We start from the raw sequence: 23,822 nt of genomic DNA, 5'->3' as shown, positions 1-23,822 counted from the left end.
TATCTCAATTAGCTCTGACCTCTAATTTTGTTTTCATTGCAACCTCAAAACGTAATGTATGATATCTGCTTTGATTCTATTTCCTGTACTATTTTTGGTGATATGAAATGATCAAATACTACTTTTAGAGAAGCAAAAGAGGGAGGACCTAATTTCCTAACTTCAAGTATAACTTAGGTACGATTAAGTTAGGTTAGCTTCTATAGCTAGCTCTCAAGATGTGGAGCGCATTTGACTCTATAAACAGTACTCTGTGAAGCTATAAACAGTACTCTGTGAAATCAGATCTTATACAGTCGACAAAGCGCTTGTGGTCAATTGGAATCTGCTACTCGTGAGCTTTCCAGTGATCTCGCAAAGACGGAACAGCCAAAAATAAAGTGTTGTGATTTTTTAACTCGCCTTCTTCCTACCAGCTGCTTCAACTGAAATCAGGTAAGATTCTTTCCGCGTGGATATGGTAATGAACCTTTGAAACCCTTTAAACTACGGAAAGGCTAGCTGTACTGAGGACCAAGAGCTTCACAAACCTCTTACGATCCACTTTGGATCAAAGGGTCTTGCAAAGTGCAATAACTAAATTTAGCCCAGCGCTAACCTGGAACTAGAACTGTGATATTTTTCGGCTTGTGCCAAATAGCAATAAGAGACACATTAGAAATTCTGTAAATAATATTTTTTTTATAAAATAAAGACTGACTTTCAGGTTTTCATCTAATCAGTCTAATAAATCGATACCATACATACGAGCATCTACAATGGTTCCCCGGAAAACACTTTCAAAAATAAACGCATGTTTTTCAATCGAGAGAAATGTGTAAATTAGAAAGAGAAAGACTCATCATAGAACCAATAAAAATTAACAAAAAGGAAATACAAAAGTCATGGCGAGTGCAATTCAAGTCACAAACAAACAACAGTATGAAGAAAGAAACCGATCTGGCCAAGCAGATGTTTTCAACTTGACCGCATCTAATGGCCTGTGCCACTGAATTGAGGGGTTTTTCGGTTTTACATGCACACACACGCATACAGACTCAACGATGAAGGAAACCACTACAGTTAAATATACGAGCTATGTAGAACGGTGTGTCTATTTGGCTATGTAAAGAAAGTAAAAACAACAACAAAACCAAAAACATTTCAAGTTGAATGAAAGAAGAATCAAACGTAAATCAGCAGACGAAAGCCGATATTTGGCAATAAACAAAAAAGCAAAGGCGATATAAAAGGATCGGCACAACAACTGCGAATGGCCAGCGGATACCGTAAGGGCTGTTAGTAGTCATGGTGGTTGCGGAGATGGTACGCGTTGTGGTGGTGGTCACACGAGCCCTGCGGTCACGAGCGATTCCTATCTAACAGCTGAGAATTGAGCTCGGATTCAATGACCAATGCGACTTGGTGGAGGGGTAAGGATGCGCACGTGTTTATTGTGGAAGTGGTACGCATTTGTTTTTATAAGCTATACACTTATAGTATACTTAAAAGGTTCATTTAAGCTGACATTAGTTGGGGATTTCATTTGAAATGAAAATCTTTAAGGGTTTGAGCTTCAAGTTTTTATTTACATTTTTATAAAAGCTAGATAATTTTCTTTTAAAAGAAGCTCCACTTTTTTATTAGTTTGGGAAAAGTTTCATATCTTCTTTTTATATAAAAAGTACGTATCACGTTGTTTGTCCGCGATGGACTCCTAAACTACTAAACCGATTTTAGTAAAATTTAGCACACTGTGTCCAGTTCGAACCAACCAAGAACGAATTCAAAGATTGCTATAAGATTCAGGGAAGCTGGTTATATGAGGGATACCAAGCAAAGACAATCGAAATTCTCCTCTTCTTTGATGGGCTCCCTGATAATTTGGGCCAATCTAACCCGGAATCTTCGTCGGACGGTGTTTTATTTGAGCACGTACCAGGAAGAATATGAAGACAGGGTGAAACTTTTGGTAAAGAGTTGGAGTAAGCAATTCCACGGAATTTGAACGGAAACGGTGGAATGGGAAGTCTTCTGCCGGGAGTTTTCTATCAATTCTCGCTACAGACTAACAAGCGGAATTGGTTTCAATAGAGGTAAGAGTAGATATGCTGCTCCGAATTGCAGCCTTCATCAGAGAAACTCGGCACGTTACAGTTGAATCGCTGGAAACTGGGTAAACGGATGAGCTGGATCGAGAGGAGACCCTTATCCAATTTACAGTACAGTGCAGGCGTTGACGTCAGATCGACAAGAGCTGGTCAGCAAAAACTTTTGTAGCTGCAAGACCTTCGTGGTATAAAGTGGATCGCAAGATGTTTTCTGAAGTGCTTGCTCTTTGCTTGATGCATCTCGCTACCAAAGATTTCTGACTGGACACTGTTCAATAGGCACACATACGGTGAGTCTACATACTCATATATTGGCAGATACAAATAGTCGAAGCTGTAAGTTAGAATGCCAATTGTACAGTTTTTACCAGGTTGAGGTTCAAACGACTCGTTAGATAATTTTCGGCGAACTTTGCGAAGTTGCTGGGAGCGATATTAGTTGCCTTAACAAAAGCTGTTTTAACAAATATGTGGTAAACTTAAACCGCTTCGTCGATCTGTAAGGATCTGGAATTTAGGGAATCACAAAGGACCAGCGTCCACAGCTATTCAAGTAGGTTTCTATGTTTCCTTTGGTGTGAAGATCCACCTTTACTTAGTGTAGTACGTATCCCACATATCTCTGTTTCGAAGCTGAGTTCTCTAGCATAATTATTATCAATGGTATTAATTTAAAAATTTGATCTTACTTGGTTTGATCGCACTGACGTATGGAACGACTTGGCGCATTTGACGTCGAGATCTTAATTGAAAGCGTACAAAATATAGCTTATGCTAGGACTGAAGCCGCTAAACCTTCTCCAGTGACATCGCTTCGCTCTATGGGCTCTTGAAGAGCTCCAAGAAGATCCGACGTTTTCGAGCCAAATTTTCTTCAACTATGGGTCCCATTTCTAGGTCAACTGGTATATTAACAAACAAATTTTTCACATTTGGGGCAAAGAGCAACTTGAAGAAATTCAAGCGCTGCCATTTCATCTAGAAAAAACAACGGTTTGGTGTGGTTTGTGAGCTGGTGGAATCATCGGTCCATATTTCTTCAAAAATGATGCCGGTGAGAACATAACCGTCAATGGCAACCAATGGCGCCATTACAACGACTATTTGATGCCTGAATTTGAAGCTCGTGATCTCGGCGACATTTGGTTTCAACAAGACAGCGCCACTTTGCACACATCGCATCAATCGATGGATTTATTGAGAGAACACTTCGGTGAGCAGATATTTTCACATTTTGCACCGATACTACCAGGGCTTGATATCACACCGTTAGACTTTTTTCTGTGGAGATATGTAAAGTCTAAAGTCTATGCGGACAATCCCGCTTCGATTCAGGCCTTGGACCAAAACATCACGCGTGTCATTCGCCAGTTACCAGTCGAAATGCTCGAACGAGTCATCGAAAATTGGACTCAACGGATGGACCATCGGAGACGTAGCCGCGGCCAACATTAGAAAGAGATAATCTTCAAAAAATAACTGCTAAAAAATGTTCTTTCGACTGATAATAAACTAACTTTTTTTAAGTAAGGAACCTCGAAATGGATCACCCTTTATATACATATATTTATTAAATATGTAAATCATTTCCAATATCATTGGAAAATTTGAGCTATTTCTCAAACTCGATTTTTACTATAGTATTTTGTTGTATTTATTTTTGTTAAAAAGTGTTCCCTTACGACCCTCTCACTTAGATTTTAGTGCAGCTCCATTAAAATGCAACCCCTAGGAAAGTAAGCAAGCACTATACACATAAATAAATGACTTGGTATACTAGTACATACTACTTATATAAATATATATGTATATCCTTATATATGTACATATATAAGTATGTATGTTGACGTTGTTTATAGTTTTTTACCCTGCCTATAGCTTGACGAGCACGTAACTCGTAAATACACCTGCCACGCGCCGTTGCGCCAACAGCATGACAACAACAACAATACTTATAGGTAAATGTTTATATGTATGGAGATAAAAAAATATATGTAAATGTGTGCGCGAACAGCGGAACTGTTGCTTGGCCACTGGCTTGCTGGATATGTGTTATATATGTATAACAACAAAAGGAAAATATTTTTTTTTTGTTTTCAATTTTTATTTTTGTTTTGTTTTTTCTCATGTTATGTATCTTAAGGGCTCTGTGCATTTAATTAAAATATTTACAAAAATCTACCACTAAAGTTAAGTGCTGCAGCCAAGCTGGTGTTTAACACAAAGCCAACAGGACTTGTTCAGCTGGATCGGCGTGCCGCCAAACGGGAAAGATACATATGTAATGTAAGTGCATTAAATCATACGCAGTGACATTGAAAAAAAATTATTCCAAAAAACGTTAAAAAAAAATTAAAAAATAAGAAAAATGAAAAAAGTGAAAAATGAAAAAATAAATAAAGCCAAAAAAAATAATAACAAAAACAATTTTTACAAAAAAATTTCTAGTTCACGATAATGTGTCACCAGCTCAGCAGCCATGCCCTGCAGTATGCTAATGAACGTAAGTCGCCCTTGATTTGGTTACCTTGTTGCATGTGTGGCTTAACAAGTTGCCCTCGTTGTTGCGCTTATTGCTAGGGCGGACCTATAACTTTTTGATAATTGCATGGCAATTATAAAACGTGTGTTGTTTTTTGGCTTTGTTTTGATGTTGCTTTAATTATTTTGTACCCAGAGAGGTGTTTGTTGAAAGGACAAGCGTGGTGCTGCACGTGGCATACACGCCCGGATATACGCTTTATGCTTGAGTGGATAGCAAATTGCTTTCCGCAGGACATTTGAAAAATATTGAAATGTAGATCATTGACTTACAGCGGAGTGAGCGTCGATAAGAGACTACGGTACTCCCGAAATAACGTTGTAAGGCCTTCAAACGGACATAGCATTTTTTGCATTGGTATTAGTGGGGACAAAAACCTCAGATTAGTAGAGATAAAAACCTTACCGATTATGATTGGCTTGAAGTCAAAATCTGGTTCTTGTTGAAACCGATCACATACGTTGATGGAAATTTGAATATCCTTAGATATATTTAATCGAAAACAGTCACTTAAATACTGGAAAGCACATTAGAATTTTGATTTGGTATGTTGCTCGAATTCCATCCACGGTTATATGTCATAATTTTGTTCCTATCTTACCTCTCTAAGCTTAAGCCCTGAGGTTATCCTTGTTCGAAAACTTTCAGGGAGGCCAAATATTGAAGAGAAAGTAAGGATGAAGGAAGGCAATCGATGCCTTGTATTACTGTGAAAAAGCAATATGGAAAAGGGGGGACCCTCAACAAAGGCAATGCTTTGTTCCTACGAAACTGAAGACAGTAATGTTCTATAGTGTATTCGCCGGGCGGAGGGTACTTCAAAAAGCCTCACTCGCTAAGATCATTGAACGTATTCAAAGAGCAAAAACCGGAGATGCACTACGGACTACACCAAAAATAGCAGTTAATGTCATAGCCGTCGTGGACATTGCCGACAGGTACATTGCGTTCTATCTGCTCACATACCGACGGGGGATATGTGAATGGGAAGAAGTTGCTAGAGAAGAAGCGATGGCTGTTAAAGTCGCAACAGTCACTACTTGCACAATTGTAGGGGTTCATACTAGACATTGTCCAACATTTGTTCATGCTGTAAGGCTAAAAGGCTTTCAGACACAGTTGTCAAAGCTTTATGGGTGACCATGCACTTTCACCTCGACTGTCCAACAAACAAGACTGAGGTTGAAATATCTCGGCAGTTTTGCCTACAGCGAACCAGGATGCATAGCCGGATTGGCATTAGCCGTCTCAACATATTTATGATGAGCTCAAAGCGCTTTATCGATTTGTGTGGGTTTTATGATCAATTATATAGGAGTTTTAGCTAATGCTAATTTTTAGCTTTCTCTGTTAAGATGAACTTCTTAATCTAACCTAATGTACCTCTCTGAAGATAATATCAATAAAAAGATTTTTATATTTCTGTCTTGAAAAGAACGAGTTTTAAATTCACTAGTTGTTCGAAGATCTTGTTCTGATACCAATCTTTAAGAATCAAAGTGTGGGTCCAATAGTTATAAATTAGCATAGAATTTTCTCTAATATTATTATACAGAGACCTTAAATCCTCCCAGTAAACAATGTACTAAGCCTCTTGTTAATAAAAATTTGTTTCCATTCCCAAAAAGTTATAGTATTTATAGCAGATTATTTCTGTATGAAGTGATAATCGTTGTTCAATTTGCCCAAAAGGCTTCAGAGCTTTAAATGAAGGTTTCATTCTATTCAAAACTAACTTCTCATAAATATGCTTAATACAATAGTATATGTATATGTATATAAATATCATAAGTACCTATATTCTGCGTTAATTTCAAGTTGATACCAAATAAGGTTCGGAGATATGAGCATCTTTGTATAAATTGTTTAACTTTGTGTAATCGGCTGCCAAAACTTTAATTGAAACTTTAAACGCGTTTGATTAGAAACGCTGTTTTCTGAAGATGTCGATGAAGAACATTTTTCGAAATGGCTGGAACGTTACAGTTGAAATTTCACATGACCTTCTTAAATATATGTATATTTGTCAAGGAATGTTCGAAAGAATAAGATTTTTGGTAACAATTTCTAAATCGTATGCCACTCTGAAGTAAAAGGTTTTTTATGAAAACCGATTTTTATTCGGTCAGGCATTTTCTCAAAAATTAAAAAAAAATTTTTTGTGGATTTGACAATTTTCAGATCTTTTTTGGGTGGTTCCCCTGGTGTTCAACAAAGGAATCAAGGTATACCAAAATTATGCAAAATGAATTGTATATTCTTAAAGCACATTGAACTCTATAAATTACTTTTATTTACTTTTAATTAATTATAAAATGAAGTACCTTCTATGAAAAAACAAACAAAACTCTTTTTTTCTGTCTTGGAAGTGAATATAAGATAATATATAACAAGTAAGGAAGGGCTAAGTTCGGGTGTCACCAAACATTTTATACTCTCGCACAATAAAGTGATAATCGAGATTTCATTATACGTCATTTACATATTTTTCAAATACCGTATTTTTGTAAAGTTTTATTCCGCTATCATCATTGGTTCCTAATGTATATACTCGTATTATACAGAAAAGGAATCAGATGGAATTCAAAATAGCGTTATATTGGAAGAAGGCGTGGTTGTGAACCGATTTCACCCATATTTCGTACATGTCATCAGGGTGTTAAGAAAATATTATATACCGAATTTCATTGAAATCGGTCTAGTAGCTCCTGAGATATGGTTCTTGGTCCATAAGTGGGCGGCGCCACGCCCATTTTCAATTTTTAAAAAAAGCCTGGGTGCAGCTTCCTTCTGCCACTTCTTCCGTAAAATTTAGTGTTTCTGACGTTTTTTGTTAGTCGGTTAACGCACTTTTAGTGATTTTCAACATAACCTTTGTATGGGAGGTGGGCGTGGTTATTATCCGATTTCTTCCATTTTTGAACTGTATATGGAAATGCCTGAAGAAAACGACTCTGTAGAGTTTGGTTGACATAGCTATAGTAGTTTCCGAGATATGTACAAAAAACTTAGTAGGGGCGGGGCCACGCCCACTTTTCCAAAAAAATTGCGTCCAAATATGCCCCTCCCTAATGCGATCCTTTGTGCCAAATTTCACTTTAATATCTTTATTTATGGCTTAGTTATGACACTTTATATGTTTTCGGTTTCCGCGATTTTGTGGGCGTGGCAGTGGGCCGATTTTGCCCATCTTCGAACTTAACCTTCTTATGGAGCCAAGGAATACGTGTACCAAGTTTCATCATGATATCTCAATTTTTACTCAAGTTACAGCTTGCACGGACGGACGGACAGACGGACGGACGGACAGACAGACATCCGGATTTCAACTCTACTCGTCACCCTGATCACTTTGGTATATATAACCCTATATCTGACTCTTTTAGTTTTAGGACTTACAAACAACCGTTATGTGAACAAAACTATAATACTCTCCTTAGCAACATTGTTGCGAGAGTATAAAAAATGTTGAGGAATTTTCTGTTTTGGTAGCGTGGTCGATTGATTGGCGACAACATCTTACTATAAGGTACTGTGCTTAAGCGATCAGACTAGTATATATTTATTTAAATCAAACGCTGTTTACTCGCTTAGATCGATAAAAATGCATATAATTTCAGATTATGCCGATAAGAATACCATCTTTTGTTTTGAAAGTGAATAAAAATGTTAAGTGATGTATCCTCTATTTATATAAGAGATAGGGAATGACTTTTACTCCAAAAGCAGACCAAAACTATGCACCTAAGCAAAGTAGGTGGTTTGGTATATTAAATAATTAAAAAAAAAAATAAAAATAAGATCTGCATAACATACTATACAGTACATGACTTATTGACCGGTTAGCTAGAGCTAGACAGATGAAAATCTTCATAAATCAGATCAACTTGGTAATTTGTGTGTCGTAGTAGAAGAAATCGAATATTTTCATAAGTGTTTAAATATTATTTAATAGATTCGAGAGTTTTATTTGTTGGTTAAGTATTTTTTTGAAGTTATCTGAAGCTTTATAATGTAAGCAATGAAAAATATACTTTTTAGGAAGTGGACGAAAAATCAGACATTTCAAACGAAAGCCGAAGTGCTATTGCTGTACTTTTAAAAGAAAAAAACTACATCCAATAGAGAAATTGGAAAAAATTGGATTGATTGCAGCTCTTGTTACTCGAGCAGCGAAAATTGAGGACATGTTTAAAATTGGCGCCGTTGGTCGCGCAAGTAAGCGACAAAATGCTGTTCAAAATGAGAAAATATCTCAGCGCATTCGACGTATGGCAGTGAGGATCGCTATAGAAACGCGCACCATATCAGCTAGATAAATTCCCCTTTTGAAAATATCGAAAAGAACAGTTGAACGCATCTTTTCACAAAAAATACCTAAAATGCCGCCGTCCAGCAAAGAAAACAAAATTGACCAAGCGAATGAAATATCAACGGGTAATATGGGACAAGCTCCACCTGAACCACACAAAGGATAAACATAAAAACTACTGATTTCCTTCACAACTTGGATATCAATATATTGCCTTTGACTTTTAAGCTCAAAGCTTTAATCAAATGGTTGCATGGGTTTTCAAAAATACTTATTGCTAAGACACGTACTTCAAAACTATCAAATTTTCACGTAATTTTTGATCCCTTCATAAAAGCAAACTACAAAATAGTCTACCATATCCACACATATCCTTCTTCGCCGAGTTCTCAATGCACACTGAGCCTGAGTGCGTGAAATCATATTTTGCAACTCAAAATCAAAGTAAAATCATCAAATCGTTTGCGCAGAACTAAACAGGTAATGAGGAAGAGTCAAAAAACCAGTGCAAGAGAGTCGAGACGGCTTCAGACAGCTACTCTTCATAGGCAATTACGGCTTGAAACCAGAATGGGAACAGTTTTTTATTTCATTTTGCATGAACGTTGTGAAGAGCGAGTTCATGGTCGACCTCAGCCCACTCACGCACTCACTCGAGTGAGTAGAACAAGGAGGCATGCCTGCGATATCAGTGCATTACTATTTACCTGAGCCGACTGATAAGCGGCGCATTGTTTTTCTAAAGGTGAGTGCGTGCGCAAACACTCGGATAGATGAGCGAGTGATCGTGCACGAACAAAGCGATCGTAGGTGAGCGAGAGCGCAGTTGACATGTGGCAAAGAGTTGTATGCTCACGTATAATAACTACGATATGCGTAAAAAGAGAGTGCTGCTTATTTTGATTGAGAGCACATCCCTCAATTATTTAAAGTTGCGGACGCTAGTTTGAAGAGCGCGCCTGAGCTCGGAGTTACGTGCGTTGTTATGCTTTCGCATTTACCTGTTAATAAAACTGATCAATAAAATATTTTCTGCTGCACTCGGAGCAAGCGCCAAGCTGCTCTTTCGAGCGCGCTCTCACGGCGCGTATGCTCGGCTAATTGGTTGTTTAAATGTGGTACCTTGGCGACCTGGCGCAGGAGTCGTGCTGTCAGTGAGTGTAGTACAAAACGCAAAGGTTTAGGACGAAGGGACTCATTCTTGTGCAAGGTGTCGTAGGATCAAGTTCACTTGAACTTTAGAAAGCGCAAAGATTTTTGAAAATAATTTGTACTCAATAAATATAGAGAAATTGCCATAACAACGACTTTAGAAGTGCTTGTGTCGTAGTAACAACGAACGCGCAAAATAAAAATACTCAAACTGCTTTAAGATTGCTAAGCAGTTGTAACAGCAGACTTACACCGATGGTGAACATGTCAAGCGCGGTCTTTACGCCGAACAATCCCAAAGCCAACAACGCGCTGCAGTGCTACAATAAAAATATAAGCCCGCAACAGCAGCTCAGCGCAGCGGTGAAAATGTTCAAATATCAAAATATAGCGCCTGCGCCCGCAATGTCCGTGGCCAGTGGCGGCTGCACAGGCGCTGAGATTAAAACGCGCAAGTACACGCCGCGCGCGCCCAGCAACGGCGGCGGCCCATACAGTGTCGATCAAACGCAATCGGTGCAGCGGCGCAACGCACGCGAACGGAATCGCGTCAAACAGGTGAACAATAGCTTTGCGCGCCTGCGTCAACACATACCGCAAACGATCATCACCGATCTGCTGAAGGGCGGTGGCCGCGGGCCGCACAAGAAAATCAGCAAAGTGGATACGCTGCGCATTGCGGTTGAGTATATACGGCGGCTGCAAGATTTGGTCGATGACTTGAATGGTGGCAGCAGCGGCAGTAGTGCAGCACAAAAGATGAGCGGCAGCGCACGCAGCGGTGAGGGCTTGCTATTAACGACCAGCGCGGACAACAACAACACGTCGAGCAATAGCTCGTTTAGCAGCAGCAGCAGCACGAGCAGTAATCTCAGCTTGCTGGCGCCAGATTCGCCAGCGCGCAACTCACCGAGCGCGGGTGGCTTAGCAGCGGCGGAACAATTGTACTACGCCAGCGCGGCCAATAGCGCTTTACAGGCTTTCCACCAACAAACACAGCAACAGCAGCAACAATTTACCTCTACGCTCCTCACCGCCGAAGCGTTGCAAGCGTACGCAACACCACAGCCCATGCAGACAGCGCAGACGCAGCTTGATATTGGCTGCCCGTCGCCTACCTCATCCTTCAACTCCAGCATGTCCTTTGATTCGGGCACTTTTGTGCATTCCCCCGTGCCACATGGCGCAAATGGTGAAGCGCAGCGCAACGGCAGCGTTAATAATAGTGCCAGCGCGCAGCTTGATGCGAATTTACAGTTGAAATTCGAGCCATACGACAACTTCAATCTGCATGAGGAGGACTGCACGCCCGACGATGAGGAAATACTCGACTACATATCGCTGTGGCAGGAGCAATGAGTGTTGCGCGTATAGCTTGTATATATAAAGACGTTCAGGGATAATATTGCCAGTGAAATTTGTATTGTAAATATATATATATATATGTATGTGTGTGTGCTTAGTGTTAAGTTTACTCAGTTACCTAGTCAAAGTAGTTGAATTTGCCAATTTTTTTCATAAAAAGAAAAAACTTAAAATTATCGTAAAAATGTTTAAAATAGTTGTAGTATTTGTGTGCCTTAGTTCAAAATTATGTACATGGAGAGATATGACTACTTGTAAAGCATTTACAGTTAGCTTAAGTGCTATTAACTTTTAATGGAAGACAATAAAATTAGCGTTAAGTAGACTAAGCAAACCACCGGAAGACACTAAACTGAAATAATTTTAAGGCTGAAAAACGAAACTGAATATTATTAAGTTTAAGCATTTTTAATTTTAAGTTTTATTGTGCTAAAATAAAAATATTGAAAATATATACTATATACAAAATAATGGAAAAACGTAAATCGAAATATTATTTATTTTCTTCACATTTTCACATTTTGTGTGAGATTTTATTTGAAAACAGGCGATATAGCAGAAATTATGTAGTGGTTATTTTTTATAACATATTTTCTCTGAATTAAAAAATATTTTGAATAAATAATAAGTAAACAAACAAAACAGAAATCGTGGAAAAATTGTATTCTCTTTGCTTTGGACAAAAATTTTGATCATCTATGCCAAATATTTGATAAAGATATCTGGTTAAACTTTTTTTTCATAAAGATATTGCTGATCTTTGATCGACATATGAGTTTCTTGAAGAGAAAAGGGGGTGTGCGAAACTTCAGATCGATATTTCAAAAACTGAGAGACTAGTTCCCATATATACAGACAGATCCCCATGGCTGAAACGACTCAGCCATGTTTACACTTTTTAAGAGATCTCTGGAGCTTCTTTTGGGTGTAACAAATATCGCGGCAAACTTAATATACCTTGTTCAGGGTATAAAAAACAAGATGCAGATAGAATATAAAATCAATTGCTTTACATGCATGGTGACAGAAAAGTGGCCGCCGGAAATGTCAATAGAGCTCGACATCCTCACCTTACGATTTTCAAGCCGTATACCCTTCATTTTTTAATATTTTCATCTGTTGAAGAGGTCGAAGGTTGTCCAGAACGAGGCATGTCTTCAGCGATCTCTAGACCATCTTTGAAGGTTTTGTACCACTGAATCACTCCAAGCCTTTTCCAACATTCGCAAAGAGTCCGCACACGAAATTTGGTTAGAAATACAAAATTTGAGACAAATTTTTTGTTTGATATTTTTATCCATTGCAAAATCGCAACGCACTACTGAGGTGTACCGACCTAAGCAGCTGTTCTAAACAACCATGATCGCGTTCATATTTGGTAAAGTAATTACGGACAGTCCTACCAACTTAACAAAACATATCATATACCCGAGGAACAATTTTTGGGTACTTCTTTGTGACAATGTAATTCGTATACCATATGGAACTAGGAACCATATGACCAACCTTATGACTACGTTCAGAATGCTTAATGTTTATCAATTCATAAACAGCCTCAAAAGAGCCAGAAGAACATACTAACTGCATGTGAGGTATTAAGTGATACGCAGTGAATAAACATTCACGTGGAGCGAAGAAGACATTTCCTTAGAAAACGCATATATAACTCAAGAAATTTATAGTTTTCTGGGATTATACTTATGTATATCTCACCTAGAAAATTTTGCCGGTTTCAATAAGGCAAACTTTTTGATACCAACTTTAAGCTCTTTTATGTCTGTGTTTCCTCTATTTCTTCACGGACTCCTTCTGCTAACTCTTCTAGTACTTTTGGTACGCCGCTGTCAACAAAGACTCACTATTATAAGGAAAATATACCCTCTGAATCTAATTCAAGTCAAGCATAGGCCCTACGGTCCACATATTTGCTTTGTACAACTTTAAAAGGTGTGGTTTGATTATAACCATTTTTGGAATAGGTTAGTACTAAGTCGTATGACCAATCTGTAGTTGCAGAGGGTCCTGTTTGGACATTTGCGCTAACCAAAACTTTCAAATATGGATCACCAGACCCTAATAGATCCACGGAGCGGTTTTATGCTATCACAAATTTGTTAAGGCGGCTAATATCAATCTCAGCAACTTTGCCAAGTCCACTGAAAGTGTGTCTAACGAGATTCTTCTATCCCAGTCTGGCAAAAGCTGCACAGTTGAGAAGAAAGCGTGTAGATGATACTTCCCTTCCCTCTTCTAAACAGCTTTGACCAGATGTATCCAAGAAGATATTTAGTCCCACCGACTGTGTGCCTATTGGATAGCGTCCAACCAGAACATTTATCATGTCGGCGACATGAAAATTGTTAAGAGAAAAGAATTCAGAGGACCTCTTGCGTTCCACTTTGGGCCAAAAGGAAATCACAGCCGCAATACCCATAGAAGAGCCATAGATCCAAAGTTAGAACGCAAGATATACCGACCGGATACCGACTCCTAGCCAATGTGATGAAATTAGTGTTAGGATGCCTTTTCGGGCAAGCTGTTTGGCATTGCAGTTTCCATTTATTCCGCTGTAAAGCGGCACCCAAAAATGTCGGATAAAAATGTAACTTTTTGCTACTGATAAAGAGGTCAAACTTTCTTCGAAAAATCTTGACTTTTATATGTCTGATTTACAATGAGACAATACCTCTTTGGAGCTAGAGCTTTTGGAAGGCTGTTACTTGGTTTATACTCGTTACCAAAATAATGGTTCGGTTCGCTGGACTTACTTTTGTTTAAATGAGTACGTTTATAAACAAAATGTTGCGATTGGAACGATGATGATCAACAAACCATTGTTGAGACGCCGGTACATCTTCACAAAGTCAGTGTTTGGTATGAAGCATCGCCAAAGGGAGTCATTAGGAACCGTAGTCTTACAAAAATGAAACTAGCCATAATATTACTGCCATTGGGAAATGCTATGGTTTCATTATTAATGATCTCTTCGTGCTTGAATTACAGAAAGCTGATGTGGCTGACCTTTGGTTCCAACGATACGGCGCTACATGCTTTACAACCAGCTTGTGGGGTGGCCTCCAAAATGTAAGGCTTAACAGCGCTGGACTATTTTTTGTGGAGTTTCAAGAAGTGATTTGGCTACGCAGAAGAGCCTGAGGCAATTGACGGCTTGGCAAATAATATTTCGTAGTGTTGCTGACATAAATATATCAACTCTCCAAACTGCCAATAAAAATACCGATGTTTCAATGTTCGTTCTAAGGCTAATATAGAAAATTAATAATTACATAGAGGCAAGTGAACAAATCCTGAGAAAGTGGCGCAAGCAGCAAAGTAACCAATTCACGTTCTTGTTCTCATTTCAGCGCAAGTGGCGCAGTGCCACAGTTGAAAAAAAAATGAGATCGGACAAAATATAGCTTCTACCAAATCAGCGCAGAAACACACAAGCACACGCAGCTATATGCACTTTAAGCATATACTTATGCACTTAAAAAGCCTCAACTGCCGCTTTTGCTGCGGCTGCCACACGAACGACTGGGCCGCTGATGACGATAATGATGGTGTAGTGATGCCGATGGTGATGTGACCGTTGATATACAAATATGTATGAGTATGTACTAGTATATGTAAGTGAGTCTGCCGCTGCCACAACTGTGCCGTGATTTTGCTGGAGCCACACATATACACACACATACGCACGATGTGTTGCTGTTGCCACAACCGCACAGAGGCTTTTTATTGACTGGTTGACTAGAGTTGTTGTTGTTGACTGTGGGGTGTTGTTGTTGCTGGGTGTTGTTTTTGTTGTTGGCTGTGGTTTGTTGTTGTTGACTGTTGCTGGTTGTTATTGTTGTTGTTTTTGTTCACTGTTGATTATTGTTGTTGTTTTTGTTTGTTGCTGTTATCACAATATTGCGTTGATGGCGGCATGGTGCCAGTGCGAGACAACTTGCCACAACTTGTATACGCGCATACGCGTGGCTGCGACGGACAGGCGTCGACTCGCGAACGCGACGACTGGGCGAAGAAGGTACATACCTGCCAAAGCGCATTGTTGTTGGCCACAGTTACACACACAACTGTGGATAGTTGCGCCACGCGACTCGCGCGATGGGAGCCAAATCCTGTTTGGCGGCAGCAAAAATTTGCTTACAATTGCTGTTGTTGTTTTTGCCATTGTTGTTGTTGTTGTTGTTGCTGGTCGCAACTCACTTGTTTCTGCAGTGTTGCACTGATTTTCGCTGCTGCTTTTGATGCGGCGTCGCTGCTCATTTGCAGCAACCATCATTTCGCCTTCCTTACTTTTGTGGCAAGTTGTAATTATAAATTTATTAACAACACAGCGCGTTTGTTGGTGTATAGTGCTGTCTGTCTGCCTTCTATTATGCTTTCTTCTTGCTGTTAGTGGCGCAGTCTTTCGCCATTCTTCATAACATTATTCTTTTCCTTTCACTGTTGTTTTTATTGTTGTTGTTGCCGTTGTTGTTTTGACTGCCACGCTTGCTGTGGCAACATTGTTCAGGTTGCATAATTAAGATCAATTGACTGCAAAGCGAAGTACTGATAAATGCGCTGGCAATATTTTTGCTGCTGTTGTTGTTTGTTGCCTCTTACTAATAATGCTGCGCAACATGTTGCCGCAGCAGCGACAAGCGGCGTGTGACAACACAGCAACGCATAGTCAACAAAGCGCTAATCATATGCAGCATAAGCGAGCGCTCTCCTTTCAGCCCAACCTTCCCCCCACCCCGGGGGGTTAGCGCGCCGCACTCGCCTCCGCTGAACTAGTTCATCAATTGGCTTTTACTTACGGGTATGTTTGTATGTATGTCTTGTAGCTAGTTGCAAAAGTTGCCCGGATGGTGAACTTAAGTAATTGGTGATGAAATTAATGGGCACCAGTCATAAATAACGGCTAATGGCATCGCGGTAATATCGCGCAAATGAGATAGCTGCGTTCATGCAACATTTGATGTATGACTGCTTTTTCCATAGAACTGTACACATACATGTACATAACTGTTACTTCAGCCAATACCAACAAACTAGCGAACACACACATCTACATACATGCACACATACATACATACACTTTCATATGTAAGCACTTCTTGACCAACGCTTGACTTTCCCACTGATTGCTCGTGATTCGCAATCAAGATTTATATTTTGTAACAGTGACATGTCGGCAAAATGCAGACACAACATACACACGCATATAAATATATATACAAACAAACCTACATACACACCAGTTCGAGGGAACAGCGTTGCATCCTCATCTCTGTTTGTTTACTCCATTATCTCAATGGACTTTTAATAGTACAATGTTGTGATAATGCTCGCAAACTGATTAGTCCGTCGGTGAGTGCATTAAGAAATTTGTTAACATGTCAGCACACACTCATACACACATATATAGCAAGTATACATGCATTTATTAATGTTCACATGCATAAATTGTCAGCGCAATCACCGAAGGACACTTGTTACTTAATCTCACCTTGGCGAAAATCGCGAAAAATTTGCATTTCGCATATTTAAGCTGGAATTTTGGCATTTTTATGGGCATTTTTGCGGCTTTTTAGTTACTTTTTGGTTGTTTGCTGGTTTGAGAGAGCTTTTGAAAGTTCGCATAATTAATTAAGTGCGAGTAAAACCACAAAAGGACAAGAAAAGAAGGTAAAGGCGGGCTGAGTTCAAGTATAACCGAATATTTCATACTCTTGTAATTTTCCAAGATCAATTTCAGGCACATAAGGTTTATTAGTTATATGGTGTCACAAAGATATACTTCTTCTTCTTTATTGGTTCAGATACCGTTAAAGCGGTTATAGCCGGGTTTACAACAGCGCGCCAATCGTTCTTTCTTTTAACTGTTTTGCACCAATTGGAGTTTCCAATGAGCCAGGTCCTTCTCTTTAAAAACTGGTCTTTTCAACGGATTTTAAAGATCTTGAAAATCGATTTCCTAACACAGTTCCCTCGAGAAAAACGGTTTAAAGACGGCGCACTTAGCTTAGAGCCTCAAGGCCGTATCTTCATCCATTCGAAGATACACTGTTACTTAGTTTTATTAAGAGAATTCAACCATCTAGCGATATATGCGTTATAAACTCAACGGGTTTATGGGGATTACAGAAATTATTGGTCCGATTCAAATCTTTTTAACATTGGTATATTACTTAAAGAAAGGATTCTCTCGATTTCAATTTATTTTTAACAAACGGGCATGATATTTTCGATTAAAAATTCGTAATTGGAACTTTGATAACACCCATTCGGTGTTGGGGGCTTGAATGGCTTTGGACCGATTGGAATAGTTTTTGGTCATTTAAGTTCACTATTTCGGGAAAATTTTATTCCGATACGTTTAATGGAAAGAGAAAGAATCAGCAAAAATTTAAAATTGTGTTATGTGGAAAGTAGGTGTGTTTGTAGTCTGATTGGGTTCATTTTCATATTGTGAGATGATAATCTCAATATATTGTCGCCTTTCGAATTTGGTTAATATCGGTCGAGTAGGTTCTGAGATATGAGATATTCACCGAAATGTGGGCGGTGGCACGGCCATCGTCCATTTTTTACTAGATCGGTTTGTATGCTTAAGCGACTTTTCCCTGAGAATTCTACGGAAATTTTAAGTTGATCCGGAAATGGTTTCGGAGATATAAGCATATACACTGAGCGAAATAAGCGAAATAGCTATTTGGAACATTGAACAAATGGGTTTAATTGTATCATAAAATTATCAGTGAAAAGTATTTTTAATCTTTAAATAATTGAAGAAACACGAAAACGTTCGAATGCAAATTGTTTAAAAATTTAATTCAGTTTTTTTATTGCAGAAATTTTCATTTTTTCAAGACCATAGCAGAAAATATGTATGTAGGAATATGGATAAAAAAATCAGTGTTTAAGAAACATTATTTAATAGCTTCTATGCCTTCTATTATAATATATTCTAATATCATTAGATGCCGAGGCATCAAATTTACGAGTGATTTAAGGACATAAGGGCGATTTTTACCATTTTTTCTTAATTGCTTGTTTGAGCTGCAATAGAGCAATGGTGAAATTGGTCTCCACCTTTGTAAATTTGTTTGCTAAGAAAGAAGAGGTTCTCCATTGAATAAGAGTCTGGACTAACCGCTGGTCATTTCAGCACAGTAATATTTTTCGACGAAACTCTTTTGTACGCTTGGCCACTCACAGTGAAATTCTTCTGCAAAATTTTATAAAACAACATCCAATACTTCAACGTAATTCTTGTCACGGTACCAAAAAGCAGCCCAGATCATAAGATAACACCGTGGAAATTTCGCGAAAGGCGCTTTTGCCGCGTCTCCCGAATATCGCTACAATACTTCTGACAACCATCGGGTGAATTCAAATTGAATTTTTTTCATCGCTAACGATTATGGATTATCATTAATCATTCTAGAACTTATAATTATCAGCAAATTCGAGTCGGACCGTTTTACGCATGGCTAGCATTAGTTATTTTAATTTTGAATCTTCGCTCAAAATTTGCGGAGTTCCACTCATTGCAACATTAAGAGAAAGTTCACTTCGTATTTGGGTAGGGGTGATGTTTTTATTGACTATTTATTCGCTTATGTAAGAATTTTTTTACTTAATGGAATCGACCGTTTTCCACGAAGGCGTCTTTCAGAGTCGGTAATTAAAAATTTTAACCAACGGAGTAATGATAATAACACACTCAACACATCTGAAGAAAAATGCTGTGTTTTGACCCCTACGTCCCTTGACTAAATCACGTAAAATTCTACGTCTTAGGACATTTTTCTTTCATTTTAGCTGTAAGCAATCTAAAATTATCAAGAAATAGCCTTTAACATCACAGCCGCAAAATGATTGCAAGCTGGTGTCATTGATAAAAGTTTCAATTTTTAAGCCACTCTGAAATGTGAAATTTTTCAATAAATACGACGTTTAAGGAAACCGTCGTTTTGTCAGCAAAAAAAAATGTTAACTAGTTCTTCGATCATTATCTGTATTAATCTACTTTAATAATAAAAAACACTCGTTTGAGGGCGAGCTAAAGTGCGAAGTCAAAACATCCTTCCCCAGGTTGTGCGTTGGGTTTAGGACCCGCCACGTATAAAGTACTCCCAATGAAAAGAAGAAAACAGCCTCGGATGAGACACTTCCTTTTGATAAGGACTTTTGCAAACGCATCAAGGATTACGATTTAAGGGCATGCACCTGGAATGTCCGGTCCGGTGGATGAACGCCTAGCCACAATTCGCATCAAAGCGAAGTTCTTCAAGATATCGCTGATTTGCGTCCATGCCCCGACGAAAGAGAAGGACAATGTGACCAAAGATACCTTCTATGAACACTTTGAGCGCAACTATGAGAGCTGCCATCGCCAGCGTGATTAACGACTTTAACGCTGGGGTAGGCAAAGAAGGTATCCTTGGCACAACGGTCTGCAAATTCAGCCTCCATGATAAAACATCCCCAAATGGGTTGAGGCTGATCGACTTCCCCGAAATATGGTTATCTGTAGTACTAGATACCGAGCATCCTGGCTGTCTCCGGATCGAAAATCCACCAACCAGATCGATCTAGCTGTGACGCCTCCAGTGTTTTAGACGTGCGTACGCTACGAGGTCCTAGCGGTGTTTATATTATGGCATCCTTAACCCTTATAGTAAGGCTACTTCATTTTCTTAATTCTTATACTAAACTAACTTGCAGTGGTGACAGATTACGGACACCGGTGATTTAAAAAGACACGGTAGTGGATTTCAGCCAAAGCTAATACACAATACGGAAATATTGCTCAAAGCAAGAAATTTCATAAAACTATTTGAAACAATTTTCTTCTATGCTATGATTTAGCCAAATCTCTGAATTTCCAACGCTTTTACCTATTTTCTTAGAGAAGGAAAAAATACCTTACGCACTAACTAGCTAGCCAGGAAAAAGATATGCATGTAAGCATATCCTAAATATTTTATTGACTAACCTAAGCTGGAGGATGGAGTCATGTGTAGAAGTTCACGCAAGTGAGGAAAGTTCTCTCATCGCCATTCACTTGGGAGTGGCCAGAAACGATTCTTTTACATATGACTCAAGCAGCTCACGACTTCCGGTCTTTGACCAAGTATCCTCTGGGTAGCCTAAGAACATCCGCTCGAAGGCGAGCTAAAGTGAGAAGGCGAAACATCCCCATAGGGTTGTGCGCTGGGTTTGGGACCCGCCACGTAAAAAGCTCACCCCAATGAAAAACTACCAACAGCCTTGCTGTTGTTAACTGTGTCTACGCCAATTAAGAAGAAGAAGAGCATAAGCTATCTCATATATATTACTCCTCATTCGTTCAATTAACTTTATGATATCTAAGAAAATAAATTTCTCTTCCATTTTTGTGCACTAGTGTTACACCTAAGCATTAACTATTACAACAAACAATAATCAATTACTATCAAAACGAGCTGAGTTGCTGCTGGCATTTCTACGAAGTAAAGTAAACGGAGAAACCTTGAATCCTTGCAAGAACGCTATAACTAACATTCCCAAATTGACTTTTATTTTATTTACTCATAATTGGTATTTTATTAAATTACGCCTGAGAGCATTATTGCTAAAGTATGTGTCATATAGTATACACTTGCTCACAAATAAATTCGCATATTATTGCCCACTAATTTGCTAGCATCGTTTGTTTATTATATAGCCGCTATAACTACTACGATTCCGTGTAAGCAGCCATGTTATTTGCCCCGTTGTCTCTGCCTCAAATTAAAGTGAATTATCAGCTATAATTCCATACACCAGAGCGCAGTGATATAAAAGTTGAAGCAAGTATTGCTCGTAACCCGCTGAAAACAGTAGTGAAACTGCGTTTTATTGCAAGGCAAGTATGTAGAGATTGCTCGGCGGCTCAACTGCTTCAACTTGTAAAACTTAATTGCTTTACAGTTTCGCGAACAACTCACAGGTATAACATAGCTGTCCACAAGCTTTGCCTTAATGCTTGTAGAGTAGTCTAGTAGGACCTTCTTCCGCGGTGTCATAAAGTAGCATCACAACGCTGTCGGATTCATTCTCTAGCCGCTGTTGATGAGCGCATAAGCATAATTTGCGTGGAAGCATAAAGAATTTCGCCAAAAGGCGTTTACTGTCGCATTTGCGTGCCGTTTTCATATTTCTTATGAATGTATTCGTAAGTATGTATATATGCGTGTGTAAATATTTGACTTTTTCTGTGTTTTCCGTTTTCTTCCGCTTTGCTATTTTTGCTCTCGCGTCCTTTTACGGTGATCGCGTCTGCGGTAGAGGCAACAGGATATTTGCTTTGCTAAAAGCATTGAAGGTTGCGCTCGTATGCATTCACAGTTATGTGCTGCGGTGTGTTGGCAAGCAATTTGAAGTCACTATTTGTGATATCGGTACTTTGTGTACAAAGTATTATTGAATTTTTGTCATTTGATAGCAATATTATAATTGAAAGGTGTCTTTGATGAAGAAGTCATTATAACCCATATTTTATATAGCATCTTTCTGAGGGTTAAAAGTACAGTTTTCATGCAGTTATATCCGGATCGGAAGTTAATCTGCAAAGCCAATCTTACTAATGAATATACTGAACAGTCTGCGCAGTCATTTTGGAATATTTACAGCAGCTTGAATTTTGTGAAAAAATAAATAAAAAAACCGATAAAATTATGCTTTTTGATACAAAAAATACAGTTGAAGCAAAAATTCGGCTTTATGACAAGTCTGCGGACACTGCTCCAGGAGAATCAACCATCAAGGATTGGTACGCCAAGTTTAGACGTGGTGAAGTGACCACCGAAGACGGTGGACGCCCTAAAGAAGTGGTTATCGACGAAATAATCAAACAGATCCATAAAATAATTTTGGATGACCGTAAAGTAAAGTTGGTCAAGATAGCAACCACTCTAAAAATATCAGCTGAATGGATAGATCATATCATTCCCGAACATTTGGATATGAGAAAACTCTGACCAAAAACAAACGAGTTGTTAATTCGGAGAAGTGTTTGGAGATGTTCAAACGTAATAAATCCGAGTTTTTGCGTCGACATGTGACAATGGAAATAAACTTGGCTCCATCATTTCAATCGGAAGTTCAATCTACAGTCATTAGAGTGAAATGTACACGACGAACCCGTTCTAAAGCGTGAAAAATGCAACAGTCGGCTGTCAAAGGTATGACGTCTGCATTTTGTGGTGCATATGGAATAATTTTTATTGATTACCTTGAAAAAGAAGGATAATCAACAGCGACTATTACATAGAGCTATAGAAATCGGCAAGAAACGGCCATATTGGAAGAAAAAGAAAGTGATGTTTCACCAAGCCAATGCACCGTGCATCGTCTTATCGCGAGTTGGTCACCGGTAACTATTTCTTGTTCTCAGATGTCAAATTCAGATACGCTGGTATCAAATTCTCGTCGAATGAAGAGATCATCGCCGAAATTGATGTCTATTTGGAAGCAAAGAACAATTCGTACTACAAAAATGGTATCGATAAGTTGGAGGGTCGCTATAATCAGTGTATCATCTTTGAAGGGAACTATGTTCAAAGAAAGAAGAAACTTTTGCCAAAAAAATGTGTTTAACTATGGTAGGACGAGGACTTTTCAATTTCACAAATCGATAGGTTATATATATCATCTCAATGTTATCAGCTCCATACAATGATATAAAAGTTTGTTGATCTGACCAAAAAGCAAACTTTAAGCAGGCCAAGAACGACCGAAATTTTTGAAAAAAATTCATATTTTCTTGAACATCGCCATTTAATTATTTTTTGATTTTTTTCGACCGTAGGTCACATTTTATTAGAGAAGTTTTAGTTTCATATATTATTCATGGATAAGGCCGGAATTACTGCTTTAGCGGCCAGGTTTTTTAGCCCCGTCAGAGATCGCGTGTAACATTTTTTTCTTTTATTGTGTATTCTGAAATGTAAATCAGACTATATTCGGCCAATGTTAGATTTCAATAGTCATTTTAGAGGAGGAGATTACACTCTAAACATGAATGGGGAAGAAGTATAGTAGGGGAGGAGGATACTACCTCTATCTTTACCAATGCAAAAAGCAACTATATACACGAACAGCCAGGCGACATTGCTGGTCTTATCGACTAACTCCAGCATAGTCAACTATTGCAGGAAGACTTTCAACTCATTGGCAGGTCAACTCCACTTGGGCATTATTTGTATTTCCGGTCATAAAAAGATAGTCGGCATCAAAAAAGCAGATGAGTTGATAAAACTAGAACCCTTTCTAGACTCTAGGAATGATCAGAAGAGAGTTTTATATGTGAATACTTGTAGCTCAGACAGATTTA

At 38.6% G+C, this 23,822-nt stretch overlaps 1 protein-coding gene and 1 long non-coding RNA gene across 2 annotated transcripts in view; one reads left to right on the top strand and one right to left on the bottom strand.

Annotated features, from left to right (window-relative positions):
* Positions 1-23,822, bottom strand: part of LOC126759580 (uncharacterized) — a 497,180-nt gene that overhangs the window by 343,674 nt on the left and 129,684 nt on the right. The window lies entirely within an intron of this gene.
* On the top strand, positions 10,352-11,455 carry LOC126759538 (achaete-scute complex protein T4). Its single transcript, XM_050474403.1, has one exon. It carries the CDS (start codon positions 10,352-10,354, stop codon positions 11,453-11,455), a length of 1,104 nt encoding a protein of 367 aa, XP_050330360.1.

This window comes from Bactrocera neohumeralis, chromosome 5 (assembly GCF_024586455.1).
Source record: "Bactrocera neohumeralis isolate Rockhampton chromosome 5, APGP_CSIRO_Bneo_wtdbg2-racon-allhic-juicebox.fasta_v2, whole genome shotgun sequence".
NCBI classification, from domain to species: Eukaryota; Metazoa; Arthropoda; class Insecta; order Diptera; family Tephritidae; genus Bactrocera; species Bactrocera neohumeralis.
Note: the sequence above shows the minus strand (reverse complement) of the source record. Positions and strands in the feature narration are given on the sequence as shown.

Bases quoted from the DNA above. Each gene is read 5' to 3' on its own strand.
- LOC126759538 (XM_050474403.1), top strand. From the start codon at position 10,352: ATGGTGAACATGTCAAGCGCGGTCTTTACGCCGAACAATCCCAAAGCC.